The sequence below is a fragment of the Thalia democratica genome, chromosome 5 (genome assembly GCF_965202585.1).
Source record: "Thalia democratica chromosome 5, ktThaDemo2.hap1.1, whole genome shotgun sequence".
Lineage (NCBI taxonomy): Eukaryota > Metazoa > Chordata > Thaliacea > Salpida > Salpidae > Thalia > Thalia democratica.
This window is the reverse complement of record NC_139169.1, coordinates 38,677,142-38,702,656: the sequence shown is the minus strand read 5'-3', so window position 1 is coordinate 38,702,656 and position 25,515 is coordinate 38,677,142. Positions and strand designations below refer to the sequence as shown.

General features: G+C 24.7%; 1 protein-coding gene across 2 annotated transcripts; it reads left to right on the top strand.

Moving 5' to 3' along the window:
• Positions 1-8,886: 8,886 nt before the first annotated feature.
• Positions 8,887-24,372, top strand: LOC145835981 (WD repeat-containing protein 31-like). Of its 2 annotated transcripts, none has more exons than XM_082943755.1 (8): positions 8,887-8,948; positions 10,218-10,400; positions 10,768-10,892; positions 11,238-11,385; positions 13,927-14,074; positions 14,599-14,698; positions 20,072-20,223; positions 23,792-24,372. In XM_082943755.1, exons 2-8 carry the CDS (start codon positions 10,241-10,243, stop codon positions 24,054-24,056), a joined length of 1,098 nt encoding a protein of 365 aa, XP_082799881.1. In that variant the 5' UTR covers positions 8,887-8,948; positions 10,218-10,240; the 3' UTR covers positions 24,057-24,372. The 2 variants fall into 2 exon arrangements, with proteins under 2 accessions (XP_082799881.1, XP_082799880.1); XM_082943754.1 differs by having other exon boundaries at positions 10,218-10,412.
• The last annotated feature ends 1,143 nt before the right edge of the window (positions 24,373-25,515 follow it).

The window sequence follows — 25,515 nt, the reverse complement described above, 5'->3', positions numbered from 1 at the left end:
AAAATTGCTCAAGTGTTATTCTGTTATTGAAAGTCAAGTATTTTAAAACATTAAATGAGGCGTTTTGATTTTATAGCAAATTTTGTTAACGGTGTCAAATTTTAAATGAAATCATAAAATTGTAAATAAAAATGTTCCTATTAGTTTAGTCTATATTTTTTGTGTTCATCAGTTTTATCTAAAACAAATACTAAAGCTTTTGGAATTGAAAATTTTATTCATCGTTTATTTTATTTGATCATCAATAAAAACACCAACCATAAAAGGGTTTTATGATCCTTTTTTAATTTGTTAGCTACATAAAGACTATTGAAAAAAAAAGTTGTTAGTTATTTTTTTTTGTACGTTTTGAAAGCTGAGTGAATATTTCGTTTAAAAACTTTTAAGTACAATTATCACTTTTAATGTATATATGTGATAAAACTAATTAGTTTATATCTTAATAATTTTTTGTAACAAATTACTTTCTTTAATTTTTTTATAAAAGTAGTATCTATTTTGAAACTGGATACAAGGCTTATGTACTGTTTTGTTTAAAAAAACAAAATAAAAGTATGATTTTAGTTCTTTATAAACAATAGTGTAAGCTTTAAAATTATGGTTTAGAACTGTAAAAATAAAAAGAATTGCATTTTTTTCCTTATACTAACTCATCGAGTAGTAGGGTTTCGTTTTATTATAATTCGAGTATAAGAATGCAGTTTTTTAAAACATACTTTGTTTGTACTTAAGATAAAAAAAAATTAAACAGTTATATTAGTATGAAAATTTAAAACAAAAAGAACGGTAGTAAACTAGTATTCTATGTGGTCAAGTTTTTATAAACTTGAGTTAAAGTATGTAAGTTGTTTATAAATCCTTCACAAACACTAATCAGTACAAAAATATTTTAACACCGAAGTTATAAGTTTTAAACTTTAGTTAATTTTTTTGTAGTTGCAATCATAATAGAATATTAACTTAAAGTAGTTTTACCTTTACAAATGTTTTTTTGAATAGACGGAGTATATTTAGAAGCATGTTAAGTGTATAAAACAACAAAGTACTCAATGAAAGTTATTCTTATTTATTGTACTCACAACCAGCTCTAAAACTAATAGACTTCCAATTAATAAAAACCTACTTCAAGGAAGTCTGACATATGCCCAAGTAATTTATATCTCATTAATCACTATAGGGTGGCTACTTTATGTTATCTGGAAAAGGTTAATCTACCGACACAAAATTCTCCACTTCCTAAGAAGCTTTACCTGTATTTTTCCGTCTTTTTTAATTTGTTGCGTACTTAAGTAACTCTTAAGCTCAATTTACTTTGAAAACTTAAGTGTAACTTTTTGATTAAAAATATATATTTCAAAGTTGTCTAGCCTAAACAAAACGTTTAACTTAAACATTTATGGATCAATTAAAACCGTTTAATGCTTAATCAAATATTTTTAATTTATTAATCTTTAGAAACATTTTTGGTACACACTACAAAAACAGAAATTTAATCTTATTCAACTATATTCCCATTAAACTTTAAAACAACAAATTGTACTAATTTATTTTTCTAGTTGTTTTTATAATTAGTTTAAATGAGCTCTAAATCTTTTGTATACCTTCTTAAGTGTCAGTGTACCATAGTAGTACACCGAGTATAACTTTGTTAAACAAACAAACTTATATAATCCATTACTTAACATTTTTCACTATTTTAAGAAAATAGTTTTTAATTTAATTATGTGAAAGGTTTCTAACATTAAAAACATTGAGATTTAGTTTTAATAAAAACATTTTCGCTTCTCTTTTATGGTAAAATAGACATTCTTTTTCAGATTAGTTTTGTTTGGAAAAATACTTACTGTAAAGCTTGTTTTGTTGAGTTTTTGTCGTACGATAACCTTGAGTTACATGATTTTTATCGTTTGAAAGTAAATATTTAATAAACGAGTTAAGCATTTTGGGGAAGTTTATTTTAAACTTTATGTATGAATTTTTAATAAGATTGTTCAATATATTTTCTAATTTATCCTATTTGAAAAATACTCACTAACACTAATACTTTTTTTTATACCTATAAAAACAACATGTTAAAAAAAATTGTTCTTTTTTTAGTATCTTTAAAAAACAAAATAAAACTGAATCATATGCGTACAAAAAAAAAGAAGACTACACAACACAGTATAACTTACTTGCATTATTTGTCCTATCAAAGTATGTTTTTGTTCGATCAACTAAGTTGTCAATTTTCGAGCTGCTAATGCTACTTGTCAATAGGTTCATCGAACTCTGTTGGAAATATGTTACATAACGAGATTTACATGTTAAAAAAGTTTTATACAAAGTACTAACTGTTTACTACTCTATGACTTACACATATATGATATATATCAAAATGTAAGACTACACTAGTACTATTAACGCATTTTAACATTTTTTATATAACTTTTGTTATTTTAAAACATTTTTTAAATTTAGTACTGAAACAACATGCACGAAAATTGTACTAGAAAAAGTTATCAAAGTAATCATTTAAAATAAAATGAGCTCTATATCAGTGTTAGTGTTTACTTATTTGGTTATTTTGATAGTTTATGTGATTACTTTCAAAATCTTTTAAAACCACCACGTCAAAATATCGCATACTTAAGACTTTTTAACGCAGTTTCAGCCAACATTTTAGTAAGCGTTCGTCACCAGCTATTAAATATCCGGTTTGTATTTGACATTTTACCGAGAAATACATTTTTTTAATGTAAATTTTCTAAAAATCGATATCTAAACGAAAAATTTCTGCTCTTAAAACAATTTTTTAATTATTTATCAATTTCGGAAGGAAATGCAACGCATCAATGTTACTCTTGCTCGTGACATTGTCAATTTTATTATTTATTTATAAGTATTTTGTTTGATTAAAAATATTTTACTTGTTTTTTTGTTTGAATATACTAAAGAAACCGATAATCATTAAAAAAAACATTAATACATAAATTTTGTGTAACTATTAAAACAACATTTATAATCTTTTATATCCTAAAACTTTTTAGTTTTGATAAAATATTACATCAAAAATTAATATAGAATTGTATAAGAAATTAAACGGTTGTATTTTTAATGTTTTACTTTAAACAAACTTAATTTTAAAACTAATCGTTAACTTTTAAGAAAAAAACAATAACACATATTTTATTTTTTTCTACATATAGTTTTAAATCAGTAAACACATTCAAAAGTGAATACAATTTTTTTGTAATTACTCATGAGGTATTAGAATAACTTTATTCTTATACAGTAAGAATTCTTAACTGAGTCACACCTAGTCACGTATGGTTAGTAAATGTTTTGAATATTGTCTATTGAAGGACAAAAATTAAAGCGCTCAAAATATTTTGTCCTAGGACCTAGGTGAACGAAAAAACTAGCACACCACTTGGGAACTTATTAACGTCTTGTCCAGGACTTTTAAAGGACTTTAACGTCTTTTTTAAGTAAGTTATTTTTGTTAAAAATTGAAGTGTTTCCAAATCACTTGTATAAAAAATAACATAAATTAAAATAGTTTTTTTTACTAAGAGTTAAAAAAAATTATAAAGTTCGTTATAAACTTAAACTATTTAAATTTTAATTTTAAATGTTATTAAGTTTTAAAAACTTACATGCTCAATAATGGCTGTTTCCGCAAAACTGTTTACTTGATGACAAGTAATGGATACCAACAAACACGATGCAAGCAGCCTGACAAATGTACTTTCCAGTCTTGTTGACATCCTTTTTAAATGTATTGTTCCAATTCAACAAAATTCCTAAACAGAACTCACTACAAACAACTTAAATATATATTCAATAAACTTCAGTGTGAATACACGAAACTTTCAAAGATTTGCGTTTCAAGTGTTTCGGGTAGCTGAGCAAACATGAAGTCATTTCAAACGAGACAAATTGATGTCGGAAAAAAAAAGAGAGATTATTTTTTTTCACGTTTTTTTTTTTTTTTTGAATTAAAATAAGCTGTTAACTTTATATTTTCAACAATATTTTATTTTATTTTAATAAACTTTTGTCTGATGAATGTTTAAAAAAAAATTAATATCTGAATTAAAAATGTTTATTTCTAAAACAAAAGTCGTTCAATGCAAACTCATCCATTATCAAATACAAAGTTAGAGCAACAACTTTATATTGAAATAAAATTTAGTAAAATTATTTTTTTAAACTTTTGTTACATTTAAAACTTGTAAATTAGTTATATCAATTTTAGAGTTTTTGTCCTTTTAAATTAGCTTTTACTTTTGCTATTTAAACAATTAAGTGATTTGTCCAATTTTTTTTTTGTAATTTATAATGTTAAAAACGTATAAACATAGTTACATTTTTGAAGTAAACATTTTTTATAAATGTTTATGTATAATTTCCTAGAACTTTTTTTCATTAAACCACTAGGTGGACTCAAAAGTTTATTTTCTTTTATGACTTAATAAACTTCAAACTGTTACTGAAAGAATAATTATAATTATGACAACAGTTCAAAGCGAACAACTATAATGATTCTCTTAAATATAAACATTTAAATTCTTTAACTTAACTTCTTCGTTTGTTCGTTGCAGAAGTTGTTTAAGTTTAAGTAACAAAAGAAACTTTTTAATTTACCTCTTGGAAAACATTTTAAAAAGTTTGATATTTTATTATACTTTAAAGTAAAGATAATGTTGAAGTAAATACAAATAAAGTTATCTAGATAGTAAAACTACTTTTTAAATATTTTATTGCAATCCTGACAAAAAGAGTTAAAATATATTGGACGTCTTTTTTAATATAATACTCAAAAAAGCAAAGTTTTATCTATGAACGAAAAATATTTACATAACCAATAGTTTTAGAAAGTTTAATCAAACAGTACTGTTATAAATAAATTATTGTTAAATCGAGTCATTTATACACAGATAATCAATGTAAAACTTAATTAAATAAATACTTTCACAAAAAGTCGAACTTTATCTGAATGAATGTGTTTACTTAAGTAAAAATAAACTTTTAATAAACTTTCATGTAAATGAAAACGATTATGTCGTAAAGATTTGCTTTGCAATTTTCTTTGTTCTTTTTTCTTAGCAAACATCAAATCGTTTTAAATGAGGAAAATTAATGTCAGAAAAAAGGATAACTGTTTTTGCTTCGTTTCGTTTCGAGTTAAATCAGCAGTTATGGGATGTCACGCAACAGTTTGAATAATCTTGTAATTATAGCTTTATTTTTTGTAGCTTATTTAATAAAAATGCGTAAGTTACTAGTGTTGCACAAAAATAAACTGCTATGATAGCATATACTATTAATGAGCGAAAATTCCTAAAAGCAACTTATGTAATTTAAATTGTAATGTATGTTATTTACATATTTGTAAGTTTAATAAAACTTAAAAGTTTTTTTTTCAGATTGTCATTACTAGTTATGATTTGTAGTTGGCTATAAGCAAAACTACATAAGTTAATAAAAAAAATTTGAAAATTTATAATAAATTTACATTTAATAATAAAACTTGTTGATATAATTTCAATATCGTAGTTCTTTTTTTTTAATGTTTTGTATTTTAAGCTAATTCAAAAAATTTAAGCGCGGACTTTGAAATTAATTATAAACAGGTTTATTTAAAACAAAAAACCTCCTCATTGGCTTTTAAATAAAGTTTAAACCAGCACAATGTATTGAAATAGAAGAAATTAAATAAAATGTTTTGAATATTTGTTAAAGAAACAGATTTGGAAATGATTTTTATTGTAAAAATTACTTTTGAAAAAAAAAAGCGAAATAATGTTTTATTGCATAAAAACAAAACTTATACCTAAAGACTCAATGTATATTTGGTGGGCTAAAAGTGTGTAATTTAAGTTGATCCAAGTAATATATCAAGTCAAAGATTTTTATTTTAAGACGTTTTTTAATATATTTTAATTTCCAAAATTAGAGTTTTTTTTTATACAACTATTTAAACTTTTTTTTTCTTATAGCAACCCTTAAAAATACGCTTTCTTGATACTTGAATAATTTCTTTTTTTTCAAAAAATAGGTAGTTTTAATTTTAAAATGTTAGTTTCTGGGATAAAGCCTTTACTACTGTTGTCAATAGTTTTTTTTTAGTAATACTGTTCTACAGCTTTAATATTTATAACATATTAAAACCTTTTAAATCAGTTGCTTGAAGCTTCATAAAAAAGCCGTTTGGCTGTAAATATATCCTTAAAATTAGTGTTTATTTAAAACTGCAAAAATTCTTCTTACATGTTTTTTTCTATTATTTAAAACTAGACAAATGCTAATAAAAGTTAAAGTATTTTGAACATTTAAGAATTTCTGTTATTAAAAATCAAAAACGATAAGTGGTAGTATAATGTGGTAATTGCAAATAATGTGTTTTAGTTTCAAGGTTTCAAAATAAAACTAAAAAATTATTTAAACTTGAATAAGACTATTATTGCTTGGTAAAAATTATCTCAGGTATTCGTCCTGGACAAGACGTTAAAAGGTATCCGTGCCGTGGTGTGCAACCCGGTAATCACAGGGTTCTTGTGCACAAGGTCCTAGGACCAATTATTTTGAGCCTTTTTTTTGTCGTTTAATAGACTAGACATTAAATATCAGTAAAATTTTAAAGAAATAAGTAAAACCATACTAATTTAAAAAAAAAAACACGTGTAAAATAGGAAAACAAACATAAAGTAAAATATTTAGTGCAAACGTTTTACTCATTTTCCATTCGAGAATCATGTGTTTTAAATTTTTTTTATTTAGAGCAGTGTTTCCCAAAGTGAAAAGTTATGAAAATTAACTTTCGAAATTCTTCTCTTAACTAAAATTAAATTACCTAGATAAAAAGCGTTTTTTAATTTTAGTGTTTTAAAGTTTAAAGTTTTGTCGTTTATCAACAAAGATTCTTAATCATTATAGTTGTAATAAATTTGACACTGAACAAAAAAGTATTATTAAAGTCACTATTGATGTTAAGCATTATTTGTTTTAACAAATTTTCTGGGCATAACACTATTAATATTTTCTTAAGCAAAGTTGAATAATATTAGTTTTCTATTTAAAAACCTAAGCAATTTTTTTAATCAGCTAATGAATTTTCTCAAGAATTAATTAAGTTTTCCTTATTAACTCTGGATATAAAAAAAAGTTTACGTTTTAGTATTAAAGATTATCTTCAACTTTTTAAGTTAGATGTGAAAAAGTAAGTTTTTATTTATTGTCAAACTAAAAATATTATTAGTTGTTTGTGTTAAAATTATTAATCAATTATATAATAGTTTTTCACTTAAAAGTTAGTACTGATACTTACCTAATCATTTCCTATCTTTAATTTAAAAATATGCTTTAGATCGTCGTTTTATTATTGTACTTGAAGAGCTGCTTAGCAGCGAAACCGTGGTAAAACCAAATAAACGTTTGTTCTAAACGCAATATCATTTAGTAATTGCTCAAGTTTGTTTGAGCACTTTACTTTTATCCAGCGAGACACTTTTTTAGCCTATTATATATGTACTGATAAATGTAAAAATTATTGAAAGATAATAATTTTTTATTAGTGTTGTTAAAATTTTATTGCTTAGGCGTAAAAATATACTTAAACTTATTTGCAAAATGCTTAAGCAGAAAATAAAATTTATAATTTTGAAAATATAAAAGTTCCAGTTTAATTTTTTCATATTTATTCAATTTTCCTACATCAAACATTAGACTGGACTACTGTAGTCCAAACATTTCTAGCGCTTTTTTTATCGTTCAACAAGCAATAACAGTTTGATTTAATTTTGACAGTATATTTATTTACGAAAACAGCTATGCACGGTGTTTAATAAAATAAATTTTCTGTTTGTTATGTTTTCCGCTTTTAATTTAAAATATTTTTTAACTTGCTTACTACAGCATCTTCGTTTTAGAGGTATGAAGTTATAAAAATAGTTTAATATGAAATAGCGTGAAAAGTAGTTTGTACGAATAGTAACTTAAATATCTACATTTTTTGCTTTATCTATTAAATAATGAATAAAGAAAATTTTTTAAAAATGCTTTAACAGCTTTTTTTGGTGCATAACATAATCAAAAATTATTTTTTGAATAAATCAAAATATATACATAGACCTGAAAAGTGTGTTCAATTTACTAAAAGTACATATTTGAAAATCAATCACTAATTATGATAATCACTACAGCTATAACAATTCTAAACTCAAGACTACAAATAGAGCTCACAATATGTATATTCAGTATTTTACCAGAATTTTAAGTGGTACAATCATGCCACATATTCCACGTTTGGATGAATTTAGAACTTCTTGTGAAGAGTTGGTGGAGAAAACAAAATTTCCTGACAATTTCAAGTATGTCATGAAGTATAACCATTCCAAAGGAGAGCTTAAAGTCACAGCTACTGATGATGTTAAGAAATGGTTGTACAAGACTAAAAGCAAGGATGATTTGAATGAAATTTTAGAAAGTATACACCTGTCAGTTATGGAAAAAATTATAGAATTACCAGTTGCAAAAAAGATAAAAGAAAATACCAAAGCAGCAGCTGATGAAGATATGAAAGAAAACACCAAATCACTAGCTGCTAAAGATATGAAAGAAAATAACAAAGCACCAGCTGATGAGAATATGAAAGAAATTAATATAACACTGGGAGCTGAATAAATAAAAGAAAATTCTAAAGCACCAGCTAGTGGTTACTGATAAGACAGTTTTATTGACCAGTATATAAATTGTAAGGACCTTGATTTGTGTTGAGTGAAGTTAATTTCATAATTTAAGAACTGTATAAGATGACTTAGTTTTATTAATGCTTATTTGTTAATATTGTTTAAGTTTTAGTACTTCTATTTTGTTGAATGTAAATTTTTAATACTGAAACTTAGTTGTTACAGGTTAAATAATTTGTTTATAATAAACTTGCTGTACAACAATGCTTTTAAAATGTGAGTTTTTTAACACAAAGTTTACTTGAATTATATAATAATTAAATTAATAAATAGTCTTAATAAATTTACTTAAAGAAGTTTTTTTCAAGTTCTAATATTTTTAGCTCTATAAAATTGAAAAGATAATTAACTCACTAAATAATAGTTTGTAAACATAGGGTTTCCTGCTATATAACCGCTAAAATAAAGTACTTCTGTTTGTCAAACAATTAACTAAATTCTTTTTTGAATCTTATATATAATAAAAATAATTTGTATGCAATTATCAAAGTAAATTTAGAATTAAGACAAAATTTTTCATAGTTTTGTTAAAAGTGTAAATGCAACCTATGTTTGTCATATTGTGCTCTTGGCTCAATGTAATCCTTTTTTCTCTTTATTCTAAATAATTTTTGAACAGACAAAATTATGCAACCTGCAGTCCTTAATCAAGTGTTCAGTTTAAAACTAATATCTAAGGACTGCAGATTGCATAATTTTGTAAAGCAATACTACAATTATATTTGTATACAGTCAACTAATATGCATCTTGATATTAAAAAAACTAAATACAGCCTAAATTTTTATCTGCTTAATACCATAAGTGTAAAAAAAAATCTGATTCGAGCTGGTCTAAGTACAATAAACAATACAGTACAAATTGATTTTGAGATATAAGTTAAACTAGAGTAATTGTTAAGATTTAAAAAGTAAAAAACAATGCTAAATTATATTTAAAAACTGAGCGAAGTATATTGAACTAAAATTCAAAATTTCAACTGTACCTCCTTTAAGTGTTAAGATAATTACCAAAGATATTTGGAGTAATTCTAACTTAAATTGAAAATAATAAAATAAAAAATTTATATATAAAATGAAAAACTAAAATAATTTTTCTTTAAAATTTTGTTGAGACAGAACTTTTTAAATACTTCAAGGAACATTTTCTAAAAATTTCCGGTAGTTATCTTAAAAAACGTAGGAGGAAGAATAAGATTTTTAGTGATTTCTAGTTATTTGCCGTTTTAATTTGCGCCTTCCATTAGGAACCTATTGTTGCCTCCAACTTTGACCGGGTATATCTCAAAAATTATTTTAAATTTTTAAATCTGTAAAAAGCATCTTGTAACTTAGTAAAAACTTTATAAAAAAAGATTAAATTGTGAAAAAAGTGTTAACCCCCCTATGCCCATAATTCAAGTGTTAACCCTGGTTTGTATTAGAAAGGAATTCAATAGTTTAAGTCGATTAACTAAAATATTTATCTAACAATATTCTTATTTCTAGCTTAATTGCTTGCACTATTTACTATGGGAAAAGTGCTAAGCATTTTCAAAAGCAGAAGATACAATCAAGGGGGCCAAACAGAATCTCAACCAAAAGCATCTCCGCAAAGAAATAAGGAATTTATTGACTTTTCACAGCCAAAAACAGTTGTAAATAATGCAGCTGACAATACTCAGCAACCAAGTATAGAAACAAGTTAATTTCAACTTAGTAAAAAAAACTAATTTTATAATGTTTGTTTCCAAATATTGTTCAATTTATTTTTCACTTACTGCTATATGTATTAAGAAGTTATGCTAAACTTTAAAAGTTTCAAAATAATTAAGTTAAATAATATTTGATAACTTAAATGAAGTAAATCATGGTAACAAAACTAAAGGGCGTGATTAATTTTCTAATATTGGTTTTATTTTCTATTTTGCGCCAGTTTGTTTATTCATTTCAACATCAGTAAAACAATTAAGGTGTATAATTTATTATTTCTAAACATGTGTTAGTTTAATACATGTTTTAAAATACTTCCAAAGATATTAATGTGGTCTTCAAACAGATGGTCAATCAGCTGAGTTATCAGCTCTCAATGATTTTAATCAAGGTGGTAGAACTTGCTTGTGTTTGATCGATGATGGAAGAATAGTTGTTACTGCAAACAGAGAAAATAATGTGGTTGTTCAGGTTAGTTGGGACTTGAGAAAAAATTGAAAAAAAATATTAATTTAAATAAGCAAACAGTAAAACTAAGTTATATTTTTTAACAATAAATTGTTTTACTTTCCAGTTAATGCAAAATAAGAGTTTACTGTATGAATATACAAACTAAATTCTATACTTGCTTATGCTTTTTTATTCTCCAAATGGCCCACCAAAGGTTTTTATTTGTTTAAAAGATAGTTTTTTTTGGTTTATTAGAAGGACCCTATTGCTTGGGGTAGGTGAAATTTTTCCAGAAAACTTTGCTAGCCATTAATTTGATTAAATTTAAGTAATTAGTAGATGAGTATACCTTAATATTTATTCTAGAGAACAAATGAATATAGCAAATGTTTGCACAAGTGGTCTTACCATGAAAGAGACATTATCAAACTTAGTTGTCACAAAAGTGTAATTGCCAGTGCTTCGAGAGATGCTACAATTGTTTTATGGAAAATTGGTGAAGAAAATAGCTTAGGTATGGTTTTTGATATGCTTAAAAAACTAAGATAATTTTTCAAGTGCATTTTTACACATTAAAATATTCAAGTTTTTTTTATTAAAACAATGATGTCGAATTAGAATATTTATTTCATTAAAAGACTGTAATTAGTGGACATAAAAATTTGCCAACAAAACCTTATATTTTACTATTGAATTAGTATATATTTTTGTATTTTTGTTTGCTTCTTGGTCAGCAGTGTTAAGTTTGTAAGAACCTAGGACAAAATTAGAAATTTAGCACGAAGTAATTTTAATTTTATCCTCTAAAAGATGATATGTTTATTACATGAAAAATTAAGTTATGTGTTTTTTTATTTTTTTTTAGTATTGAAGCTAAATCAATAAGGGTATAGTGTGGTAAACACTTTTTTTTTTAATTAGTGCTTGGTTTTATATGAAAATCTCAAGTATAAACTAATAGTCAGTTTTACAATATTATAAAATCAAATAACTTATTAGACTTAGTCATTTTGAAAAGAGTTGCCAATACAAATTTTTTCTTTAAAATTTTAAATCACTTGAAGGTTTATCTCTTTTTACGTTTTTTTTTGCCAAATTCTTAAAATTTCAGGAAACAGACTTAAAATAAAAAATATAATAACTTGAAAAATATACGTTGAAGATAATAATAGGTAAAAAAGGAGTAGTTTTTAATTAAAACAATACTTATGTGAGCTGTTAAAGTGTTGGTAGTGGACTAAAAGTATAGTAAAAGATAATTGATAAGATATTATAGACATTGACTGAAATAATCACTGGTATTTAAAATTTAGTCTCTAGAAACCAATTAAACTCACCAAATCTAGTTACTTAAGTTTATTAAAACTGTGTTGAAAGGAAAAAAGTATCTGATAGCTAAGGTAAAACTCTATAAAATAAGACTAGCTAGTAAAAAATATAAAGTAAACCACTTTGTGCCCTTAACAATATTTGTTCACCACTTAAAGATATTGTTTTAAATTTAAAATTAGAAATAAATTTAGGTCAGTTGTGCAATAAATTATAAAAATAGATATATGCTACAGCCAATAACCTTTTTTATTTAAATTTATTAATAGAAATGTTATAGTTAAAGCTCAAACATGTATGTTGAAATGGTGACAAAATTGTATAAAAAACAATGAAACATATTTATTCGTAAACACTGTAACTGAAAATTAAGAACTAAAAAGTATTTATTACTGGTTTTTATCTCAATTTTTCTAGCTCCTTTAAAATTTTTATACATGCTGCTAATCTTGTACAACAGAACTCGATTAAAGTCCTGACATATCAAATTCAAACATTTACAATTCTGATATATTGTAATCTATGTCTTTGGACAATTTTTTTTTACTGGTAACATCTTGATTATTGGACATGCTTTTACTTGTTTATTGAAATTAAACAAATTAAAATAAGGTATTAAACTTGCTAAAATTATGCAATTTTAGCAATACTTTTTTTTCTAAATTTTGTACTAATATAGTATTGTATTAGTTGTATCTTCTGCTACGTTTAATTTAAATTTTTTTTAGCTTGTTTTGAGGTATGAATTTAATGTTAATAAATTTATTTAAGAAACTAATAATTCTCTAACATTTTTTTACACAGAAAATGTATAATGTTCTTAAATGAAGTTGATATAAAAGTCTTACATTATAAGGTAAAAATGTACTTAAGCAATGCCAACTAGTTAAGACTTCAATTAGTTTATAATGAATCCTGCATTTTTTCATTACAAAAAGCCAAAATATACTAAAGGTGTCTTAAGATTAGTATTCAAAATTTTGAGAATATAAGCAATGATATATTTTCCTCCATACATTTGTATCAAAACTTTTTACTAAAGTGATGATATCTCCACAGTTAAAACGACATGTTTTAATTCTGTGAAAAGTTTTTTGGAGCATCTGATTATAGCCTTCATATATGGTATAATGTTAATTTCTGTAAATAAAGGCCTCTGGTTCAATTATAATACTACTATTTATTATATTTAGATAGTTGATTTGTACTTAAAGTGATGATTAAATACTAAATTCATATGTTGCAATTTTTTTATGATAAACATAGAGTTCATCATTTAAGTTGTTAGCTTTTTTAAATATATAAAGTTTGAAAGGTAGCTAAAATACACCTAGCTAGAAAAAAAAGTTGGTGAAAACTGAATGTGAAAAAGTTGTAATGACTCGTGTCCTGTTTATCTTAAAAATATCAAAACCGAGTAAGAAATTTTATTATTATTTTTGTATTGTTTATTGTGCAATGTTGGACTCGGGCACCAAAACCAGAGTCACTTGAACAGGACACAAGAAGAAAAAAATAAAATAAAGTATTTTTTTTCAACAAGAGTTCATCTAACTTTTTCTAAATTCAAATAATAACTAGAATCTTTTTAGTTACCATAAAGTTTAATTCAAAATTTTGTTAGTTTTTTTTTTTGTGTGACCTTATAAATTTAAAGTGATTTTTCTTAAAAATCCAACTAGCTTAATTTATTATGATGATATATAAAATTTTGTCTATTAAACAGGTTTACTTGAAGATCATGAGTTAGCAGTATCAGCTGTTGATTTTGACCATAGAAGTGGAAACTATCTAGTGAGTGGCAGTAGAGATAATTGTGTTAAATTCTGGGATTTAAATAGTATGGAATGTGATAACTCTATTGAAATCAGCAGGTATTTATGTTGTTAGTTTTTTCAACAGTTGCTTAAGTATGGTTGAAAATTGTTTTGTTTTCATCAGAATAAAATTTATAAACAAATAATGAAAGTCTTCATAAGAGATAAGATAAAAATTAAAAATAGTAATTTCAAAGTAAAACTAACATGTTTTATATACTAAAACATAGTAATAAAAATACGAAATCAGTTAAAATATATGTATCGACTGTTTTTATATAATAGTAAGAACAGTTGGATGGTTTTAAACTTTCACTAGTTTCTGAATATTTAGAAGGTAACATTTCAAGTACTTTTTTTTAAATCGTTTTTTACCTTTTTTAGTTAAATTAATTGAAAACAATAATTAAAATATTTTAGTTTAAATTTTGAACTTAAAGTTAAGTAATCTAAAATGTTGTTTAAAATCTTTAGTGTTACATAATTACATTTTTAAAAAGTTAGAGATTAAACATAGTTACAATAAAGTAATCCCATTTCAGAAGTACATATAATCTTATCTGGTATTTATATCTTAACAGAAATCTAGTGACAGACATCAAGTGGAAAGCAGATTCTGACGTCATAGTACAAACTTCTGAGGACAGAATTGTCAGAGTTTTTGATAGCAGATTTCAACAAGTCAGTTTATGATATAGTGATTATTTCTTAATGGAAATTAAATATAAATATTTACTTTTTAAACTCTACAACTATCTATTCATTTTATAATACAATCCTATTCCTTTTAATTATTACATTGTAAATTAACAAGTATATTATAGGAAAATGAAGTGATAGGATTTTTTACCAAAATCAGAAATTATTCTCATTTGAAAGATTTAAGTTTAAACTATAAGTCAGTTTTTCTAAAAAAAATTCAATGCAAATGTATAAAGCGCAAATTTAACATTTTTGATTTTCTCAGAAAATTAAATATTTACTAGAATTGCCTCTTCTCATTTATTTTTAAAGAAATTCACATCAAATTTTGAATTACAATTGAAGTATCTTATAGTAACATTTTAGAATAATTTAAATTGTATGACCAAAAGAAAAACTAAATCAGTTTTGACAACTTATAAACAAATAGTTGCTAAACACAGTGATTTAGTTTTTTTTTACTAATAGCTCCATATTTAAGTCCTAAATTTAATAAAATCTTTATTTAGCCTAAATAGTGTATTTAAGTTCATATTACTAGCAAAAGTCTAAAATTAATCAAGATATAAAACAATTACTGAGGTACTAATTTGTTAAAAATCAAAGTTTTAGTATAATGTTCTGAATACTTATTTTTTTCTTTGATTCTTGAAAACAAATTTATGTAAATTGTGTATTACAGAGGTTTGTAAACTGTCAAATTAACTGAACTATTTGTTAAGTTACCCAAAACTTTCTGTCATTGACAAAACATTATAAAACTTACCAGATGAGTAATCAAGTTTTTTGTGTTAAAAGTAATAGTTTTCTGATACATTTGTTGAACAAAAAAAAAAGAATATTAATAAATGTTTTTTTTAGCAACCAGAGAGGTCTAAACACAAATAAAGGCTTTATCAGGGTTGCCACACGGTCAGGAAATCAGGAAAAACTAAAACTAAAACAATGACATAAGTCCGAAAAAATAGGGGTTTTTGAAAAAAAGTCAGGAATAGTCAGGAAATTTGACAAAATTTAAAAAAGTTCAGATTTGGTCAGATTAATTTACAAAATTCCTTATTTTCCAAAGCCTTCAAATTGTAAAAAAATAATTAAAAATCCTTAGTAGTCAGACTAAAATTGCAAAATTTTCCTAGAAATTTACAATTTTTTTTAATTTCCAATGCCTTCATCTGGTATAAACTAATAAAATATCTATTGCAAAACTGCAAAATTTTTCTATTAACATATTAAATAACAACCCTACTTACACAAGCAGTTTTTTTTTATGCTCTTTAGTATTGATGATCTGTGGCAAGAGCACTTCCATAGTGAAACTGTGATATATACACAAAAATTTTCTTGCATTTCTTTAGTTCAGTGATATCTCTTATGCAGCCTTTTTTAACATTGTACCAGAGTATCAGGGGCGTGTTTTGACTGGTTTCCTGTTTCCTGTGAACCCCATAAAAAAAAAAATGAAAAAAGAAAAAAAAATCTTAGAATATCATTAAAAACGTTGTTTATTAACTTTGTTTTTGCTTATTTGATAAACTTTGAATAATGAATGTGGAATTTATAACACTAAAAGATAAAAAAGTTTTCTTAACAAAAAATGCTCTTTTTTGCCCAGCTGAAATATATTTTAAATAAAATTTCAATTGTGACGTTATAATAGGTAAAAGTTATAAAGTAGCATTTCTATCTAGGAAACTTTTTACCATGATGCTCTTAGTTCCCACTAAAAATTGTTAATTAGTGTAAATAACTTTTAATACAGTATTGTTTTTGAACTAGTAAGTACAATTTTACTTAAAAAATGTCTAATACAATCACTAAAATTTTATTTTACTTATTTGGTTGTATATAATAATGTTGTGTAAAGTTTTTGTACTTTAAAATTTATATTTTTTGTTTATGTGTCAACCAACTGGGTTTAAACCGTGAAAAGTTCAATTTATAGAGTTTTCAAAATTATCCTTAGACCTGCCATTTTATTCTTTTATCATTTAATGCTATTTTAATATTTTTTTATATAAGTTTTTTTATTTTTGTATATGTGTTAGCCACAAATTTTGTTCTTGATTTTTTTAAATTTTTAACTCAGAGATTTCAAAATCATTATTAGAATTCCTGGACCATCAGGCTAACATTAAGTTATAATTTAAAGATTTTTTAATTTAGTTGTGAAAGTCTAAATTTTTTTTGGTAATTATCAAGGATGATGTCGCACCAATATCAAGCTGTATTATATTGTGTTTAATATCTTTTTGAACCATGATTTTAGGCTTGTAGGCATGTATGTTTGATCTAAAATTATACTTCGTTTTAAACAAGCTATATAAATACATAGTTAGAATTAAATTCATTTGTTATAAACTAAAATACTTAATTGATGTTATTATTTCAGTACAGTAATGTATATAAGTTATGTATCATTTGCTTTGTTTCAAAATAAAAAGGAGTTAAATATTTAAGTTTTATTGGTTTATAATAAATAAGTTATATTTATGTATTTATAAAATATAAGTTTTAAGCCTATAATTATGGTAAAAAATGACACGAAATTAATATAAATTCAGCTTGATATTGGTGCGACATCATCCTAGTTAATTAACCTTTTTTTAGTAAAATTTAAATATTTATAGTTTAAATTACTTTAAAAAAACTTTTATTATAAATATAACTTTTCCGGCTCTTTTAGTTTTAATTTATCTAAGTTTAGTACAGTATATTAAATAAAAAAGTATAATATTTTCCCAATTACTACTTATATGTTTTTTCTTATTTCTAAGCAAAAAAAAAGCATTTTAAACAAACACTTTTTCGGCTAAATATTGCGTACAACTGGCAGTGCATACCTAAGAAATGCGTACTTTAGCGAGAAATTAAGAACTGAAAAAATTGTGAACCCCCTTTGAAAAAAGTCTAGACACGCCCCTGCAGTTTATTTTTGTTTTAGAGTATCCAGCAAGTTGTGGCCTTTATGCATAAGAACATTTCGTGCTTGGTAATTAAATTGCTGTGCATCATTATGAAAGACGTGATAGTTACTAACCATTTTTATGGTTTATTATATTTGCTTAACCAGTTATTCAAGGTTGAATTAAATGATCAAGCTTCCCTAAAACCTGCTCTTGATCTTGGTTGTGCTGCAAAAATATAAAAAAATACCTAGTTAAGGAACAAAAGGTCTTTAATTCAACCAAAAATATTGATTATTTGTTATAAAAGCGGTTGAAAATCTCTGGAGCAGAAAGGCTATTAGAAGTACTTTTTTAAAAGATATTTATGCCTAAATCCGCATAGCTTTGAGAACATTAGGAGTCACAATTGTTGTTAAGCGTTTTGCCAACATTGTGCACTCCTTAACATAATAAAAAATGTACTTAAACTCTGAAGGTGATACCAGCATTGAAAATTTTTAGAACTTTGGTAAATTTTCCAATGAATGCATTAAAGTTCAAGAGCTTCAAGCAAAAGGATGGTTGTTTGGACCAGTTCTATTTTGAAACATTAAAATTTCCTGCCAAATCTTCTCTCGGAAAGTTAATGCAACCATTATTTGTGTTGCACAATGACCAGGCTGAGGTAAAACTAGATTAAGTATTAAGAATGCTCTGCTTGAAAACAGTATAAAATGAGAAACTATTACATCCTCAAGGAGAGTTAAAAATTGTATGTTTGCATACAAACCAGAACTGTATCAAGTTAGAAAATACAAGTATTTTGCTGATAGAGCTGTTTATTGCAATTACATCAATTATACATAAATGGTTGAAGTGATGTAATGGAAGTTAGATTATTGAATTAAGCAAAAACTGTTGTTTTAACATGTATAAAAATTAGATTAAAAGTTAAATATAGTTTTAAGTGTTTGACTATGTATTTTACAATAGGTTTAAAAAAAGTGCTTGATTTAGAAAAGTCAAGAAAATTTTAGTTAAAATTCAGGAAAAGTCAAGAACTTTTTCTCAGCTTGATCTGTGGCAACCCTGATACCCTCACATCTCAAAAACTAGTTAAAATTTTAGAAAACGGTAAAACAGCTGCTTTTACATTTAGCGAAGTTTAATATTCCCTATGGCCTGAATTAAAAGTAGAGGGATAATGTGAAAACTAAAAGATTTAAAAATATATAGTGAAGTTAATTAAATTTGTGAAGTCCTACTTTTGTGAATAATAAACAATATAATTATCTTGAAGTGTTAAACATATAGATTAAATAGAATCCAGTTTTAATAAATAAGTAAATTTAAATGCAATAAATAATATAAGTTATTATTTAGTTTGTTAACTTGAAAAAATTGATTTTAAATTTACGCCATTGGGAAGGGTCTACCTAATTTTTCCCAAGATGAATAGGAATTTATTTTAGCTATTAGGTTCTTTTTACTGTATAAAAACTTGTAGTGATTTACAGGCTATAAATTTTAAAAATCAGTTATTTCAATACATTTTCAATGGTTGGGCAAACCAAAGTATTGAAAGTAAGAAATAGAATCTTCTTTATCTTTTTGTAACCAATCTTTTATTTACATATAGCCATTTGCTAAGTTTTTAATAAATTGTAGTATAATATTAATAATCAAGCCTTTTTTGAATTATATATGATTTCATTTAAATAAATTAGAATTGCTCTTTCTTTCAAAGTAAATCAGGAATTTTTCCCGATTTAAAGTTTCTTGATCAAAAATAAAAACATTAGCGAAATTTAAGTTTCTAAGAAATTTGGCATGAAAAAAGTTATGATTTAGTGAAACTTTTTACATAACTTCCTATATAACGAAATTTTTTATTATATACTTTTTAGATTATATTATAGTTTTAGTTTAAACAAACTCAAATGTTAATTTTCGTACAAAATTCACTTACCGCCTTAAAATAAAGATAATGAAAATATTTACAGAATGAAAAGATTAAGTCGTAACTAATAAGATGAAAATAAAAAAATTGTACACAAAACATAGTTATACTAGTACTTTCTTGTATATTATGACTTAATTACTTAATTTTAAAAAACTTGTCTACTTAAAAACTTTTTAAAGTTAAAATTGCATTTGTAAACTGTAAAGATCCTCATTAGTTTTATGCTGACAGTAATTTTCTATTAAAATTACACTGATGAATAATAGTATAAATCGCTTTTGTTATGTTTGTATTGTCTTATAAAAAGAGAATTTAGTATTAGCAAACGTGTTTTTGTGCAATCGTGTTTTTTAATTAATTAAGTTAATGAGAAAAAAGTAGTAAAAAACTCACTAAGCTTATAATTAGTTTCATATTAGTTTTCCACTAAATATAAATGATATGTCAAATCTTATTTTTCCCAAATTTTTTGTTCTCTAGCATAAATATGATTTACTTTAACAGGTTGCACTGACATCAGCGCTTCAGAAGCAAATACAAACTTGCTGTGACGTCACTGGTAACTACGTCATCACTGGTAGCAACGGTTTCGATGGAAAAGGTTGCCAAGCCAACTTGTTAGACCTTAGGACGATGAAAGTTATTGAAGAGTACATGTTGGTTTTATGTTTTGTTTAATGTTTGTTTTAAATATTTAATGATGTAAACCAAACTAAGTCACTTAAAGTTTTTCAAACAGTTTTATACCAGCCTTGGATTTTTTACATTACTGTCAGTATTTAAATGTAAATATTTATAAAAAAATATAAAAGTTTTGATAACATTTCAAAATAAATAATTGACTTATTTTCTTTTATGTATTTACTATGCTTGAAATATTAACTTTAGTATGAAATGTTTTAATTAAAAGAAAAATGGTTAGTAGTGAAACGAAAATAGTTCCAAATCTGACCCAATCCTCATAAAAAGCTGCTGACCTCTTGCTTCCTAGGAGTTAAAAAATAGTCTTATACTTAAATAAATTTTGTTAAATAGTAATAACTTGAAAAGTTAATATGTTTGTAATGGCTATTTAATATAAATCAACTTAACATCCATTAAGATAAAAAAAAAAATCAATGTTACTACACAAGTTAACTTCTAATCACTAATTTTTTTTTGTAAACATAAGTTTTTACAAGTCATTCAGCATAATTATAAACGTTTATCAAGAAAGCATAAATTTAATTCTACTGCACTAATTTTTTTGCTTATAGCCTGTCACAGGCCGCAGATGACCGACCGTGGTTTATTTTCTAGTTCTCTTATGATAATTTTTTTCGTTCATTTGATCGTACTGATATATTTTAAACATTCTTTTGGATATTTAATAATACTTGGGTTTTTTATCTTCAGCGATGGTTTAATCAGTACGAAAATTACCCTTCGTTATAAGGTTAGGCTTATAACTATAAGTTAAGACCTACACTGTATTAGTTTTTTAATGTTCAAAATTTAGTCTAGAAGTGACTTCATTCCAATGAAATTAAACACGAAATTCACAATAAGACACAACTAATGAACTACTATCGAAAGTAATTAAAATTTTGGTAAAGAACATTAATTCATCACCTAGAAAGGTTGTATCATATAATTTCTTGTAATATAAAGTATTAACAGCGCTTTTCAGCACATCGTTATAACAATATAAATTTTAAAAAAATCACAAAAAAATTATGTCTAGAGATTTTTTGAAATTTGTACTAGCCAAAATAATTGTGTTTTATAAATAAAACTTAAAAAGTTTTAATATTGACAAATAAAAATAATTAAAGTTTTTCTTTTTTTTTCTTTTAAAGGACTCTTTAATATAGCTTAGGTAAACTTAAAGCTTTGAACATTTATGAAAAAAGACATGACTTAGAAGTGTACAATATAACAGCTAAAAGTGAAATGAAATGCTATAAACAATAAATCATTTAACATTATATACTGTTATATTAGTGCTGTAGAGGCTAAAATATATAAAATTTCAGACTACTTATTTAAACTTTCCATAATAATATAAGATCAAAAAAGTTTGGTTGAGATAAATGAACATCCGGATGCACCTGCAGGGTTGCCACTCGGTCAGGAAAAGTCAGGAAAATTTTTTAAAGTTGACAAAAGTCAGGAAAAGTCAGAAAATTTGATAAAATTAAAAAAAAAAGTCAGATTTTTTCAGTTTAAATTTACAAAGTTCCTTGTTTTCCAAAGCCTTCAAATGGTAAAATTAATTAAAAGTCCTTTAAAGTCAGAAAAAATTCCAAAATTTTCCTAGAAATTTACAAAAGTATTTAAATTTTATTTCCAATGCCTTCGTCTGGTATAAATTAGTAAAATATCCATTAAAAATCTGCAAAGATTTTCTATTAACATATTGAACAAGCAGATTTTCTGAGCTTTTTAGTATTGATGATCTGTAGCAAGGACACCTCCATAGTGAAACTGTGATATATACAAAAAGTTTATCTAGCATAATTTTAGAATCAAAGTGTTTTTTGTTCAAGTAAATAATTGAGTTCTTTATAACTAAGCAGTTAGTTAAGTATTTTATGTAACATGTTTATGTGTATACTTTACCTCTTTATAATTTTTTCAAAGTTGTTTAAATTTATAAATTAAGTTATAAAAGAGGTATATGCCAAGATTAAGTTTACTTGTATTTTTTGTAGAATAACTTAAGTTTTTAAAGTAAATAAGAGTATATTTATTTGTTACAAATTTTATACTAAATGATAAGAGGAAATATTTTATATATGAAAGTAAAAATAAATGAGTGCTAAAAGAAAAGAAATGAAGCCCACAAGTTGTGGCTTGAATAGAGAAAAGATTCTTTTCAACAAGTGTAGGGGCAGCAGATGAGAGCGATTTAAATAAATTGAGGCAAATGATTTTAACTGCCAAGAAAATGAAGCGGAATGCAGTTCAGATGAAGGAAACCATATCTTTATTAGATGAAGAGGTTGAAGTGCTAATAAAAAACGGAAAAAATAAATTTTAGTACATACATTTAAAAAAACTGTATTTGATTAAGTTCTTAATTGTTTTAAGGTTTGAGTTGTAAAAATTCCTTATTGATTTAAGGTTTTAATTGTTAAAGTTCCTTATATGTTGTTTCGTTTATTTAGATACATTTATGCTAGGAAATTCTAAAAAGTTGTGTTCTTTATTGTTTTAAGGTTTTAACTGTAAAATTTTTTATTATTTTAAGATTTTAGTTGTAAAAGATCGTTATTAATTCAAGGTTTTAATTGGAGAAGTTCTTTATATGTCGTTTGTTTATCTAGATATATTTATGCTAGGAATGCTAAAAATTTGTGCCTTTTTTCAGACAAGCTGTGTTTTAAGGTAATAATACAAGTATTTTGCTGATAGAGCTGTTTATTACAAACATCAATCATACACAGGTGGTTTAAGTGATGTACTGGAAGTTTGATGATAAAATTCAGCAAAAACACTGTTGTTTTTAACCTGTATTAAAATTAGATTGAAAGCTTTATATAGTTTAAAGTGTTAGATTATGTATTTTAGAATAAGTTTTATTTAACAGTTTGATTTAGAAAAGTCAGGAAATTTTTTGTAAAAAGTCAGGAAAAGTCAGGAAATTTTTCTCAGCTTGATCAGTGGCAACCATGCACTTCCCTGTCCTTGAAGTTCAGCTTAATTTAACTTTTAAATCACATGATAAAACCACGCAAAAATAAAGATTATTTGTACTTTTTAATAATATTTTTTTTATTTTAAGCTTTTTGGAAAATCAGGTAGTGCCTCCATAAAACGTTCTTCGAATCGTCTTAAAACGCGTAGAATATGTTTTTGTGATGATTGCTTCATGTAAAAAAAAATTCAGCCAAAAACTTGTGGTCGAATTTTTAAGCTACACCATACAATTTACACAGAAGTTAATTTCAGAAAAATTAAAAAGCGCGACGGTGGTAAATGCTAGGAAGCTTTTTTTGTGGTTTTTTCATTCCCCACCGTAAAAAAAAGTCATTGTTAAGGGGTAACAGATGCATCCTAATGATCATACATTATTAACCATACACATATATTTTTCAAAAAATAATAAAATAATCAGAGATCTAATAATTTGTATATAAAAATTGTTTTTAATTAAAACCAAATAGATAATAAAAAAAGTAAAAGATAAATAAATTAAAACGCAAGCAAAGTAAAAAATATCAATCTACAAATATACCACAGTGGTCACACAGCTTCAATATCAAGCTGTTCTTTCATCAATCACAACAACGAAGATGGGAAAGTGAAGTTTGCCACTTGCTCACTAGATGGCGTTGTAAACGTGTGGCAGGACAACCATAGCAACTACAATCTGCATGGCAACCACCTGCATAGCAACCACAAGCTGGGAAAGGGGCAGCTAACAGGGATGCAATACAGTTGTTATGACAACAGTTTGGTGGTGAGTAGTCTGAATAATGGTATCCACAAAATTGAACTTTCCTGACAATAGTTTGTATAAAAATTTTTAGACATTTTTCATTTTACGCAAATTAAAAAGTTTGAGAAATACTTAGATTAAAATTCTAAATACTTCACAACTTAGTGTATAAAAAAAATAAGTTTACGTTTTTTTAATAACTCAACTTAATTGAACGTTTTAGGTCCAAAATTAAATTATTATTATATGCTAAAAAGATTTTTTAATACCAACTATATATTTTATAATAGTAATGGAAATGATGCTAATAAGTTAACCCATAATCATTTCCAATTTAAAATCATCTAAGTCCTTTATATTTGATTTACAAATCCAAATATGCGTGCTCTTAAGAACCTTTTTTTTATTAATTATATATTAAAAACTAAATTATCATTTGTTTTCATTCCTATCAAATAAAAATATTTATTTTATCGATACATTAACTTATAAAAAACTGTGAAACTTCAATGATGCTGATATATTTCTTAAAAATCAGATATATTTCTTGTTTGTACGAATGCCTATTTTATTATTATATTTTGTCGTTATATTTTATATATGCACTTAGTTATAATTATAAAAGCCAGTTTTGTGTTTGTTTCTATATTTCTTTTGAATTAATACTAGTAAGAATTTTGAAAAACTAAATGGTTAAGGTGTCGTTAAAACATTAGTACTGTGATTTTTAAAATAATTTTTATCATCGATTTTACTTTATTTTTAATTGGTATAGTTTTAAATAAGCTTTTGTAGAAAAAAATATCTTCATTATTATATATAAAATATCATTTTCTATTTGCAATCAACTATAAAGCTACTAGCATGTAACTGCAGAAAATCTAAATAATTTTATCATAACGAAATTAAATTAGTCTTAAAATACATTTAACGTAGCTTAAAAAATCTATAAAATAGTATAATTTGTTTAATTAATTTAGTCTATATCCGTGAATATCGAATTGTTAAATATTTCCAAAGTTAACTGTGCATATTTTCAATACTTACACCAGTTTTATTATATTAAGTTCAATATATTTATCAGAAATATACTAACTAGTTTGGACTTATCAAAAATTAGTTATTAACCAAGAAAAAGTATACTTTTGTTTTGATCAGGCTAGTTCAAAATTTTCAAAAACAATAATTTTTTGAAAATTTTTAAGGTTACTTTAACTCATACTTGTTTAGTAGCTTTTTTTTTGCAAAACAAAGAATTGTATCCAACAATTTTTATGTCTAAAAAGCTAACTTATTTGTTTTTAAAATTTGTACTAAATGCGAATCCCATATAAATACATAAAATTTTAATTAATAATTTTAAGTAATGAATTCTATTCACCTTTCGTTATTGATACCTTAATTTTTTTAATTAACTCCAAAACTCCGGTTGATTAAAGCTGGCTTGTTCACTCTGACAGGCTTTTTTGCCTTAAAAAGTTGCAACAATTATTTAAATCTCTGTGCTCACTAACATGATGTTAGT